General features: G+C 38.3%; 1 protein-coding gene across 1 annotated transcript in view; it reads left to right on the forward strand.

The window, feature by feature from the left end:
- LOC127487250 (phosphatidylinositol 3,4,5-trisphosphate 3-phosphatase TPTE2) overlaps positions 1 to 14,098 on the forward strand; it is a 102,544-nt gene that overhangs the window by 50,412 nt on the left and 38,034 nt on the right. Inside the window, exons 9-10 of the mRNA XM_070048955.2 lie at positions 10,658 to 10,708; positions 11,947 to 12,102. Of these exons, the coding sequence (XP_069905056.2) occupies positions 10,658 to 10,708; positions 11,947 to 12,102 (207 nt within the window). The remainder of the gene's footprint in view (positions 1 to 10,657; positions 10,709 to 11,946; positions 12,103 to 14,098) is intronic.

Here is a 14,098-nt window from a genome sequence, read left to right on the forward strand (position 1 = left end):
CTCTTGCACATTTTAGGATCTTTTCTTTATGTTTCACTGTGGTGAGTTTAATTACCATGTGTCGTGGTGAGGATCTCTTTTGGTCATGTTTACTGGGGGTTCTATGAGCTTCCTGTACTAGGATGTCTCTGTCCTTCTCCAGACCCGGAAAGTTCTCTGCTAGTATCTCACTAAAAAGGCCTTCTAATCCTTTCTCTCTCTCCATGCCTTCAGGAAATCCTAGAACCCGAATGTTGTTTTTCTTTTTTTAATAGTATCCTGTAGATTCCCAACAATATTTTTTAGATTTCTAATTTCCTCTTCTTTTCTTTGGTTTGACTGTATCCTTTCCTGTTCTCTGTCTTCTAAGTCCGATATTCTCTCTTCTGCTTCACCCATTCTGTTTGTAAGGCTCTCTAATGTGTTTGTCATTTGATCTATTGAGCTCTTCATTTCATTTTGGTTTCTCTTCACTATCACACTTTCCTGCTCTACTAGTTTCTGCGTTTCACTTTGATTCTTCCTTAAAATTTCATTTTCACGAGAGAGATTTTCAATCTTGTCCAATAAGGATTTCTGTAGTTCAAGGATTTGCTTTTTTTTTTTTTTTTTTTTTGGCAGGCAGAGTGGACAGTGAGAGAGAGAGAGAGAGAAAGGTCTTCCTTTTGCCGTTGGTTCACCCTCCAATGGCCGCCGCTGCAGCCGGCGCACCGTGCTGATCCGATGGCAGGAGCCAGGATCCAGGTGCTTTTCCTGGTCTCCCATGGGGTGCAGGGCCCAAGCACCTGGGCCATCCTCCACTGCACTCCCTGGCCATAGCAGAGAGCTGGCCTGGAAGAGGGGCAACCGGGACAGAATCCGGCGCCCCGACCGGGACTAGAACCCGGTGTGCCGGCGCCGCAAGGTGGAGGATTAGCCTATTGAGCCACGGCGCCAGCCATTAAGGATTTGCTTTTGAAAACTTCTAAATGTGCTTATCAAAAATTTTTTGAAATCCGTATCTTGCATTTCTTCTATCTCATCATCTTCATAATCTTGGCTTGGGGTGTTTTGTTTATTTGGAGGCATCATAATGTCATCGTTCATCTTGTTCCCTCGATTTCTATGTTTATTGCTTGGCATGGTTAATTCTGTTTCCCTCACTGTGAGGTTTTTTTTTTTTTTATACTATGTCCGTGTTACGTGGACTGCCTGCTGTTGGAGGAGCCTTGGAGGCTTGAGATGGGTGTGGCCTGAGAGCTCTGCTTGGTTCTTCAGGGTTACAGGTGTGCAAAGGTGACACCCTCAGGTTATGCGTGGTAAATCTCTATTTATTCATTTATTTTATTTTATTTTATTTTATTTTATTTTATTTTATTTTATTTTTTGTTCAGGAGGTAAGTAATACTGCAAGGCTGAGCAGAATGGATGGTATTTAGGTTCCGCTGGCTTCTATCCAAAGAGTCTGTGCAGGCTCCATTTCTACTGCAGACTCCCACTGGGTTGCCTAGGCTACTGAATTGTAGGCTTAACTCTCCCCTTTTATTATGTATATCCCAGCTCTTTGTCTCTTGCTCACCTTTGCAAGGTTGGTGGAGAGTGGAACTTGTCTGTACCAGTATGCCCCCACCATTTATTTATTTATTTATTTATTTATTTATTTATTTATTTATTTTTCCTTCTCTCCTGTAGTCTGTTGGACTTTCCCGCTTCAAAACCCGCGTCCCTCTAAAATTCTGTCTGCTGTTTCCCCACCAATGTCTCTGGTTACTGAGCTCACCTCCGCTTCCAGTGCCGATGTGTGGACTCGGAGCCCTTAGCGTCCCTCCTCTCCCTGCTGGTGTCTTTGTCACATAGACTCCCCTTCCCGCACTGGCGCTCAGACTCTGGGGCTCCTGCGGTTCGGCTTCCGCGTGGTGGGTGACCCTGCTCTCCCAGTAGGTCCTTTGGGTCACAGCGAATAGCTCCGGAAGAGTTTCCTCTGCAATTTTTTCCTGATCCTTTTTCTGAGGCTACCGTAACTCTGCTTTTATTAAACTAAATTTTCCCGGACTATCGGTGCACGCCCTCACTATTCTGCCATCTTGGCTCCGCCCCCCATGATTTTAACTTTTAACTTGCTGAAATCCTCTTCCCCATTCCCAACTGCTAGCCATTACTCTATACTTTACCTCTATGAACTAGGCTTCTTTAGGTTCTATGTATTAATGAGGTTATTCTGTATTTGTCTTTCTGGCCTGGCTTTTTCATTTAATATATTTTCCAGTTCCATGAATGTTGTCACAATGACAAGATTTATCTTTTTAATTGTTGAATAGCAGCCCTTTGTGTACATATACACCAAATTTCCTTTATTCACTATTGATAGATATTTAGTTTGATTCTGTATCTTGGCTCTTGTCTTACAATAAACATAAGAATGTGAAAATCTCAACATAATGATTTCAATTTCCTTCAGTATAAAAGTAGTCATGGGATTGCTGATCCTATGGTAGTTCTATTTTTAATGTTTTCAGAAACCTACAAAATGCTTTTCATAATGGCTATATTGATTTACATTCCCACATAGAGTGTTTATGGGATCACTTTTCTCCACATCCTTGCCAGCACCTGTTAACTTTCGCCTTTTGAATAATAAACATTCCAGCCAGGGTGATATGGTATCTCAATGTTTTCTTGATTTGAATTTCCCCAATGATTAGTAATGCTGAATGCTTTTCAAAATACCAGTTTGTCATTCATGTCATGTTTTGTGAAATGTTCATTCAGGTCTTCTGTATATTTTTAAATGAGATTATTTGCTTTGTTTTTTTTTTAAAGGAAAGTCAGGCAGTGAAACACAACCAGTCAGAGAGATCCCGCATTTGCTGATCTACTCCCCAAATGCCTGTTATGACCATGGTTGAGCCAGCATGAAGCTGGGAGCCAGGAACTTCATCTGGTCTTCCCACATGAGCACCAGGGACTCAATTACTTAAGCCATCACCTTCTGCCTCCTAGGGTATGCATCAGCAAGCTGGATTTAGAACAGAGCTGTAACTTGAAATCAGGCATTGTGATATGGCATGACAGTATCCTAACCAGTGGCTTAAATGCTAGGCATTTTTGCTCTTGAGGTGTTTGAGTTCTTATATATTCTGGACATTATTAACATTATCAGATGTAGAGTTTGTAAATATTTCCACCATTCTGTAGATTATCTGTTCACTCTGTTAATTGTTTTCTTTGCTATGCAGAAGCTTTTTAAGTTCAACATAATCCCATTTGTCTATTTTTGCTTTCCTTGCTTGTGCTTTCCATCATGTCCAAAATATCAAGAAAGGTTTCTCCTGTTTTCTTTTGATAGTTTCATAGTTTTAGGTCTTACACTTAAATTTTCAATCAATTTTGAATTAATTTTTGTAAATTGAGAAAGATTGAGTCTTCTGCATGTGCATATTCAGTTTTCTCAGCATCATCTTTTGAGAGACTGTCCTTTCATTAATGTCTGGTCTGCTCATGTTGTCAAAAATCTTCCGGCTGTAGATGTATGGCCTTATTTCTAGACCTTAAAACACAGTACCTCACTATAGCATCTGTAGGTATATTACCATGTTTTTGAGATTATTTTTGATAAAAGGAAATAGCACATAGGATGCTTCTTTCTCTTGGTGTTTGCCATCCTTAATTAGGAGACAGCAAGTGCTTTGACAACTTAGGTTTCCTGTGCATGAGACTCTATTAGAGTCTCTACCGGGCCATGGGAGGAAAGAATCCCACTGAAGCCAGGAGGAGATAGCAAAAGGAAGAGATAATGGGAGCACTCAACACAGAAGAGTGGAGCTAAGAGACCCAGTCTGTGTTCCTCACCCTCGGGAATTCTGCCATTATGTGAAGCTGTTGCCTCAAACCCAAACCTTCCATCACATTGGATACAGCCTCTGCCTCAGGCCTACAGTTCCTGCAATAGGAATAAAGAAGATACAGAAGGGTGGACAGAGATGGGTGAAAATAGAGAGTTGATGGAGAGACATGAGAATAAGAAAATTAGATGGGGTAAAAGGTATTTGTACCTAGAAACTGCAATTTAGTTAGCAATAAATTAAACCAGAAAGTGCTTTCATATTGTGTGTAGGTTCAACAGTAAATGACTAAGTTTAAATCTTTTTTTTTTCAGATTTTTCATATATTTGAAAGGCAGTGTTACAGAGAGAGCAGGAGGGACAGAGGGAGGGAAAGATCTTCCATCTGCTAGTTCACTCCTCAAATGGCTAGAAAGCCAGAGCTGCACCAGGCTGAAGCTAGGGGCCTGGATCTTCTCTCAGGTCTCCCTTGTGGAGGCAGTGCCCAAGTACTTGGGCCATCGCCACTGCTTTCCTAGGTACATTATCAGGAAGCTGGATCAAAAGTGGAGCAGCAGGGTCTTGAACCAATACCCATTTGGAATACTGATGTCAGAAGTGGAGATTTAACCAGCAATGCCACAACACCAATCCTTTAGCTTAGATCCTGAGTCATTAAAGTTTTTCACAGAAGGAACATATTCATTAAAACATAGACAGCTTGATTTGTATGGATAACAGATAACAACCTTTCAAGTAAGTTATTTAGATGTGAACTAAATGTCAATCAGTCATGTATTTTTAAATTCTATAGCTCTCCTTCACATGCAGCAGCATCCTTTGGTGGAGTTATCAATGAAATGTGAGAAATAAATGAATACATAGTTATATTAATAGATAATTACATGAGGAACAGTTTTTTCAACTATTTGTTGTACTCTTTACTTAATAGTTAATCATATGTGTATAAAGTTAATTGAAAATAGATCTTAGTAAAAAATAAGAGTTGAATAAGAGAGAGAGGAGGAAGAGCAGTGGAAGAGTAGGTGTGCAGGTGGATACAGTGGGAAGAATTGTGATGTTCAAGCCAGCATTGTGGCTCAATAGGCTAATCCTCCACCTAGTGGCGCTGGCATACCGGGTTCTAGTCCTGGTCGGGGCGCCGGATTCTGTCCTGGTTGCCCCTCTTCCAGGCCAGCTCCCTGCTGTGGCCCAGGAGTGCAGTGGAGGATGGCCCAAGTGCTTGGGCCCTGCACCCCATGGAAGACCAGGATAAGCACCTGGCTCCTGCCTTTGGATCAGCGTGGTGCACTGGCTGCAGCGCACCAGCCGCAGCAGCCATTGGAGGGTGAACCAATGGCAAAGGAAGACCTTTCTCTCTGTCTCTCTCACTGTCCACTCTGCCTGTTAAAAAAAAGAATTACGATGTTCATGAAGGTTTCATTATGATATGTATGAAGCTTGTATTCCTTAAATAAAAGGATGGATAAGATATATAACTTATACATATATACATACACACATCCATTGATTGTGGACTCACACACATACACAGAAAGGTGGAGACTGATATTCATGAAATTCACAGTCAGGAGAAACCATGACAATAGAGAGTAAGACCTTCACACTGGAACATCTGTAGGTAAATTTCTCTTTCAAATATTGTACTGGATAAAAGAAAAATAGATTATGGAGGGTTGCTTCTTCCTGTTGGTGTATTATCACCATTAGTAACAGGAAAACACTTAGGAAACTCAATGTTTTGTGTATCAGATTTTAATAAAGTGAGCCAAGCGTAGGGTGTCTACCTTCTCATTGTCTGGCACCACTGCTTAAGTGCTTACATTACAAAAGACAGATATCAAATAAATAATCTAATGATGAATCTTAAGCACTTAAGAATAAACAAAATCTCAAATAAAAAAGGTGAGAAATATTAAGATTCAGAGCAGAAATAAACAAAGTGGAAAAAAAGAAATCAATGATATGGAAACTAAAGAAAATACAAAAGATCAACAAAAATAAAAGCTGGTGTTTTGAAAAGATAAACAAGATATATAAACTTTTAAGACCAAAATTTAAACCTAGAAAGTTATAAGGTATCTGACTAATGTGTTTTTAAATCCAACAGGACTTCAATATATGAATATGGATCACTACATGTTGATGGAGCTACAAGTGAAGTGTGAGATATATATATTTATATATATATATAAATAAAAATATATCAAGATATATACATAAAATATATACATTTATACATATATTCAAGCATTCATATATACATATTAAACAGAGAGATGAAGATTTGGGAAGTTCGTAGTCAGAAACATACATGGCATACAGCATCTTTGACACTGTTTCTAACTAGTCTCTCTGTAGCCTATGTAGGTACCTTTCTTTTGGTTTGTATTGGATAAGAGAGAAAAATGTTACAAGATCAATGTTTCCTCTTCCTTGTGTTATTTATACCCTGGGCAATCACTAGCCAAACTCTCAGAATATCTTCAGAATCCTCTGTATGAGACCTTATTGGATTGGGTGGAAAGAGGAGAGACATATTTAGAGCAAGAGGGAGGAAGCAGTGGACAAGGAACAGATAAATCAGATAAATTCAGCAGAAAGGGGAGGAGGTAATGGAACCTGGATGTTTCCTGTATCCTCCAGTTCTCTGCTACCTAGTAAGGCAGGTACCCTGAAGCTAAAAATAACAGCATATTGGAGGGAACCCTGACTCATGCTACCAGCTACTAGACCCTGTCTAAAGGGAAGCAAGATCACCTTGATGAATTAAAGGAGTGAAGGAGGGTCTTAGGAAGCAGGGCTTTAGGTGCAATAAGCATCCTAAAGTTGAATTTCAAATAAATCCCATCAGAAAAGGTTTTTACACATCGCGTCACATTCAGTGATAAGAAACTGCACTTTAATACTGAACCATTACATTTTTGACAGGACTAAAGTACTTACCACAATGATAGAAATAATCATTTTTAAGGAACATGGCATATTCTATTCAAAACAACTGATTTGTATATGAAGTATTTAAGGGTCAACCAGTTTGTAAGCTGAAGAGTTATTGAAACCGTTTTGAAGTAAAGCAGCAAGTTTAGCAAGTTGCATGGGGTCTTACTATGTACCTTTTTAATCCTCTAGTACTGCCCAGTCAGACTTGAAAACATCCCCAAGTGAACGCATCAGTGTAAGGTAATAAGACATAAATGATTTGTGGTGTGTGGGGTGGGGGGTGGAATTTGGGATAGTCACTGTCAGGAGCACCCATGAGAATACTTAGTTCCTTCCATGCCATTCCTAATGGTCCTTTCATGGGAAGCTTCGGTATGTAATACTCTTTGTTTTGAATCATCATAGAAAGAAGAAGCATAGTTTGAAAAAGGATTCTTCTTACTCTTACTGTTTACTTCACTTACTTCTCTTGTTACTTACTGCTTACTTCACCCTGAGTTTGTAGCAGCCAAACCTTTAGGAAAGTATCAGAATGTCTGTATGACACTATTAGAGCAGGCCAACACTGCAGAGAAAGCCATCGGGATGGACCAAGGAAGTGGCAATGACAGCAGTTGAGGTGCCCTCAGCAGAAAAGAATAAAGCTAATGCATCCTGGATGTATCCTTCACTCTCCAGAGCTGTGCCACCATGTGAGGCTGGTGCCTACCCACAAAAAATGGAGCTGCCACCTCAGGTCTGCTTGACCTTACCTGAGAGGCTATAGAGACAATGTGATTCATGGAGATTGAGATGGTGAATGTACTTGAGAGTCATGAAATTGGATGGGGCAAGAGAAATAGGTATCTGCAAACTCAGGGTGAATTTTACTTTTTGACATATCTATGGTTTACTTTTTAAATTGATTTTTTTAAAAGTCAACCAGTTTCTAAGTTAATGAGTAATTGTAACTAATTGAACCAAGATAAAATCTAGGAAATTATGTTGTATCTGATATACATATTTTTAATCCTTCAGCACTCCATTAAGTCAGTCAACAGTAATATCTGTTGATGAAGACGTCGATGAAACGTGAGCTCTATATAAACAAATATATATTTGATTATGTAAACCAATACACATATAAATAGACACACACTCATACACATGTATACCCAGAGAGATGGAGATTTGATAATTTCATTGTCAGCAGCATCAGTGACAATACAGCATGTCTTTGACATATTTTTCTAAAGTCTCCTTTTATCTGTAGGTAGCTTTTATGTTTATTATTTTTCAGCTTGAAAATTTAATAATTTTTAGTATTTTGCCACATTCACTTCATATGTGGAGATTATATACATATATATTATTTGTTCTTTTAAATTGTTTTATTTATTTGAAAGAGTTACAGAGAGAGAGAGAGAGAGAGAGAGAGAGAGAGAGAAGACTTCCATTCACTGGTTTACTCCCCAAATGGTCACATCTGCCAGTGCCGAGCTGATCTTAAGCTAGGAGCCTGGAGCTTCCTCAGGGTCTTCCACACGGATACAGGGGCACAAGTACTTGGGCCATATTCAGATGCTTTCCCAGGCACATTGGCAGTGAACTTGATTGGAAGTCAAGTAGCCAGGACTTGAACTGGTCCCCATATGGGATGCTGGAGCTGCAGGCCGGGGCTTTAACCTGCTGTGCCACAGCCCAGCCTCTACTATTTTTTCTTGAAAACAGATTAATATGAGAAAGTGAGGACTCATGATCATAATCATAATGTGAAAAAAGGACATATTGTCATGTATATGGTATGAATCAGTGAAACAATTATTTATAATTGTAATTGTAATGTAATTGTAATTGTAATGGCCAAATGATATGCCAGCCATGCAATTTTTATACTCTCCCATAATATTAACTTCTGCAAGTAAAACATGTGATATTTGTTTTTCATTGTCTGCTTTACTTTTTTTAAAGATTCATTTTATTTATTTGAAAGACAGAGTTACAGAGAGAGGTAGAGACAGAGAGGTTGGTCTTCCATCCACTGGTTCACTCCCCAGATGGCCACAAAGGCCAGAGCTGTGCTGATCTGAAGCCAGAAGCCAGGAGCTTCTTCCGGGTCTCCCACATAGGTGCATGGGCCCAAGGTCTTGGGCCATCTTGTACTGCTTTCCCAGGCCATAACAGAGCTGGATTGGAAGAGGAGCAGCCGGGACTAGAACCAGCGCCCACATGGGATGCCACAGCTTCAGGCTAGGGCTTTAACCCTCTGTGCCACAATGCCGGCCCCATGGTCTGCTTTATTTTACATAGTCTAATGATCTCCAGTTCGATGCATTTTGTTGCAAAGGTCAGGATTGCATTCTTCGTTGTGGCTGTGAAATATTCCATTGGGCGTACATGCCACATTTTGTTTTTCTAAACATTTTATTAAAATAGTTATACCACATTTTCACTACCTGTCACCATTTGATGGTCATCTAGGTTGCTTCCATGTTTTTATTATTGTCAATTATTGAGCCGCTATATATATGATGTGCGGCTACATCTTTCATATACTGATTTAATTTGCCTTGCATATATTCCCAGGAGTGTGATGTCAGGATCACATAGATCTATTTTTAGTTTCCTCAGGAATATTCTTCATGTTTTCCATATGATTGATCCAATTTGCATTGCCTCCAACACTGTTTGAAGCTGCATTTAAACTTTGATAAGAACAAAATAGTCTGAATTGTATATTTACTCTGGATAGTTTTGAAAAGATGCAGAAAAAGAATAGAGAGGCTAGTGTCATTCCTAGCTACTCCTTTGTGCCTCCATGTTTCTGTCAAGCATGGTTCTCTATGGCCCCACTCTTAAGCAATTTCAGGGTTGTAACAATTCTTTGCTTCCTGGAGATCCAGTGTACTGCAGGAGTCAGAAAGGGCTTGTAGTAAGAGGATGCCTACCTCAAGGTAAATTTTACTTTTTTAATCAATCAGTTGCCCATCTACCTAAGTCTTAGCTCCTTAGTCTGGGTGGAAAGTGGGTGGGTGCAGGTGGATGAGGGAGATAATAAAAGTATTGAAGATTTCTTATATCTCAGGTTAACCTAACAACATTCATCCGTGTCCCAAGTTCTCTGCTCAGTATCTGTTCTCTCCATTCTCCAGTTTTGGGCATAGGCTATCAGAGCTGTGTTGGGATTCATTCCATATGGGATGGAATTTGGGTCTTGCATTGGAGGTTTCAGCAGGGTAGGAAATTGGTCCCCATTAGTTACCTTGTCTGCAGCCATCTGGTAAAATGGAGCATCACTGGAGCCTACAGAAACCAGGTTTTCCCTCCTGTGATGAATGGAAGGCACTCAGTCTTTAGGATGTTTTTTCCTTGGAAATATGTGCCTAACTTCCTTACCTCCAAAGTACATTTGCAACACCAACTGTAGCTCTCATTAATGATTTTTTGTTCATGGGAATCTAGATGCAACAAATGAACATTATAGGATAAGAATACCATTTATTCCTGTTGCCCAACCCTGAAATCTCTTACTACTGTGGAACCTGAGGCTTAGTGCAAATCTGGTGACCTGCCCACAACACCCTAGCTCATTAATGGAAGAGTTGGTGTGAGAATACAGTTCTACCTTACCACTCTCTTGTCCATACCATGTGCATTAGTTTATGTCCTTATGTTCAATATTACCATTTAGAGTCATGGCTTTACACCTAAGGGAAATATTACTAAATATCCAAAGCTTAGTGTTTTATTCACACACGAAACCTCATGTTGCAGAAAGCTAAACAAATTTTATTTATTAGCCAAAAAAGCACTTTGTTTCACAACTTCTGAAATTTTTTCTTGTAAAATTATGATTTAAGGGCCATTCTGAATTAAAACCTTAATGTATTTTAAAGGAAACCTGTGATTGATTGTATATTTCCTCCTTTTTGCAGCAGCAAGATGAAGAACACTACTCGTTTAATTGTATCAGCCTTTGCATTCAGGTGATACTTTTAAAAAGAATGTATTTAAATATGAATATTTAATATCATTATTAAAATGGGAAATTATATGAAAACAAAATAGAAATATTTCAAACATACACACACACACATATATACATATATATATATATACATAGTATATATATATACTCTGTGCTTCCCTTTCATGTAATCTCATTTGTTTTGGAATTCTGGCTTAAGCTGGACATCAGGACTTGCAAAGAAATAGCATCTGCTAAGTCTAACAGTAATATATTAATGTTTTTTCTACCTGTATAAGTGAAAATAACGAAGCACACATTATAAATATTGTAAGGCATTTTAGTAAATACAATACAGAATGAGAATTAATTCTTAATTTTGGAAACATTTTACTTAGTTTCTTTTCTGTACATAAGAGGAACTTAGTACATATACTTAGTTCCTCTAATATACAAAAATGTACATAAACTCTGAACAAAAAGTATATAAAAGAAGATTTCATATAAATTTATGGAATATAAATAATTCTTTCCTTTTAAATTAATATTTTCATTTGAGTTGGAATTATTAAGTACTCTGATGATTAGTTAATCTTCACAGGCTATATAATATAATCAGTTTATAGGGAATGTGTTTAGAAGTTTAAGAGAAAGGTTTAGGAGGCACTTTAGAGTACAGCATTCAAAATACTGATAGAATTGAATTCTGTCTTATGTGAGAATTACTGGGCCAGAAGCACCCATGAATTTGTAATCATATACTTGTTGAAAAACTCACTGATAAAAAAAATCTTACTAGTCAAAGTGGTCTTTTAAGGCCTTGATGTTGAGTATGCCCTCACTTGGTTTTTATTAAGTATTCTTCAGATTAATGAGGTTTCAACTTTATGAGAAATTTATAGAAATTCCTTAGAAATTCTTAAATTAGAAGAATAATTTACTAAAAGAGACATACAATTCTAATTTTGTTTTCCTGCTGTGTCTTGAGGAGTCAGTATGATATGCATACTATAAGAAGACAAGATAACATGCTGTAAAATGGGCTGCTGAGAATTTTATTCACCAGCTAATGCTTTGATTGTGTGAAAACTGAGTAATTTTTTGAGATTCTGAGGCCACATAGTTCTTCCCTTTACTTGATGGTTTAAGCCTAAATACTCACATACTGATATCTGATTATTGAACTAAACATAGCCCAACTATAGGACAAAAATCTCTTTATCTGTATTATCATTATTTACATTTTGTTCTTTATAGAGTATTTGGAATCCTGCTCATCTTTGTGGACATATTTCTCATCATGTCAGATGTAATTTTCAATGATAACAAAATAGTTTTCGAATGCCATTCAATTTCTTTGGCTATTGCATTCTTTTTTTTCTTTGATGTTCTACTCAGAGTGTATGTTGAGGGGTAAGTTTGATTCCTTTTTTTCTTAGCACACAAAGTAATTTTTTTACACATGATCTTAGCCAAAACTGCCTAGAAACAACAACAAAGTAAATTTTAAAAAGTATTTTTATTTATTTATTTGGAAGTCAGAGTTACACAGAGAGAGGAGATGCAGAGTGGGGGGGTCTTCCATCCAATGTTTAACTCCCCAGTTGGCCACAACGGCCGGAGATGTGCTGATCCAAACCCAGGTGCTGGGACCTTCCTCCAGGTCTCCCATGCAGATGCAGGGGCCCAAGGACTTGGGCCATCTTCTACTGCTTTCCTAGGCCATAGCCGAGAGCTGGATAGGAAGTGGAGCATCTGGGTCTCGAACCAATGCCCATATGGGTTGCCAGTGCTTCAGGCCAGGGCATTAGCCCACTGCGCCACAGTGCCAGCCCCAACACATAAAGTAATTTATGTTATCATGAAACACATCCCAAAATAATTGGTTGGTCAGTCCAACCAAATGTGTACCTCTTTATCAAAATCTTTCTTCTGACACGCAAAGTCCATAGAGAAACAGCAATTCAAATCCCAGTTTTTCGCCAATTGGATGTTAATAGTATATAGTCTCCAACGGAATATTGTAGAAGCTTCTTTGAATAGATAAAGAGGATGCAAAATAGAACCAGCAGCTGATGTGTCCACATGCACATTAACAAGGAGAACATGTGTTGAATATAGATAACAAAAATTCTCAACAAAATATGAACAAGTTGATTTCAGCAGCACATCAAAAGGATCATTCACCATGATCAAGTAGGATTTATCCCAGGGATGCAAGGATGATGGCAGCAACGTCAATCAATTAACATGATATACCACATCAAGGTAATGGATAAAATCCTGATCATCTTGATAGATACAGAAAGAGCATTCAGTAAAATTCAACATCAGTTCATAATAAAAACTCTGAACAAATGAGGTATATGAGGAATGTACCTCAATAATAAAGGCTACAGGTGAAAAACTGATAGCCAACATTGCACCGATTGGAGAAAAGCTGAAAGCAGTTCTTCTAAGATCTGGAATTACACAAGGCTGTCCTCTCTCAGTACTTTTATTCAGAACAATACTGAAAGTTTTGGCAAGATTCATTAGGCAAGAGAAAAAACTAAAAGGCATATAGGAAGGGGAAGTCAAATTATACATATTGGTAGATGATATAATTCATCTAAAGACCCCACCAAAAGAATGTCAAAAATAATAAACAAATTCAGTAAAGTTGGAGGACACTAAATCAACCTGGAAAAATCAGTAACATTTAAAAGGATTTCTTTATTTAAAAAGCATACTACCAGAAAGAGAGCAAAAGGCAGAGACAGAGACAAAGATCTTCTACCTGCTGGTTCACTCCCCCAATGGCCATGTCTAGGCCAGGACTAGGCCAGGCTGAAGACAGAATCCAGGAACTTCATCTTTGTCTTCCACATGGGTGATAGGGGCCTAAGTATTTGAGCTATCATCTGCTGCCTTCCCAGGCACATTAGGAAGCTGCAACAGAAGCTGGGATTCAAACCAGGCAGTCCAATATGGGATGTGGGTGTCCCAAGCAGTTCCTTAACTGCTGCACCACAATGCCTGATCCACTGGCAGTCTTGTTATATACCAATAATGAACTTGCTGAGAAGGAAATCATAAAAACAATCATGCATATCAATTTTTTAAAGAAAGCATCATGGAGTAAATTTAACCAAGGATGAGAAACACCTCTACAATGACAATTATAAAACACTGATAAAAGAAATTGAAGCACACACACACGTACAAACAGAATGAGGTCCCATATTTGTGGGTTGCAAGAGTTAAGATCGTTAAAATATCCACATTATTCAGTGAAATTTACAGATTTGGTATAATCGCCATCAAAATACCCAATGCCATTGTTTACATAACTAGAAAAAAATCCTAAAATTCACATAAAAGCACAAAAGACTCCAAATAACCAAAGTAATCTTGAACAAAAAGAACA

The sequence above is a fragment of the Oryctolagus cuniculus genome, chromosome 9 (genome assembly GCF_051225735.1).
Source record: "Oryctolagus cuniculus isolate XC-2025 breed Fujian yellow rabbit chromosome 9, ASM5122573v1, whole genome shotgun sequence".
NCBI classification, from domain to species: Eukaryota; Metazoa; Chordata; class Mammalia; order Lagomorpha; family Leporidae; genus Oryctolagus; species Oryctolagus cuniculus.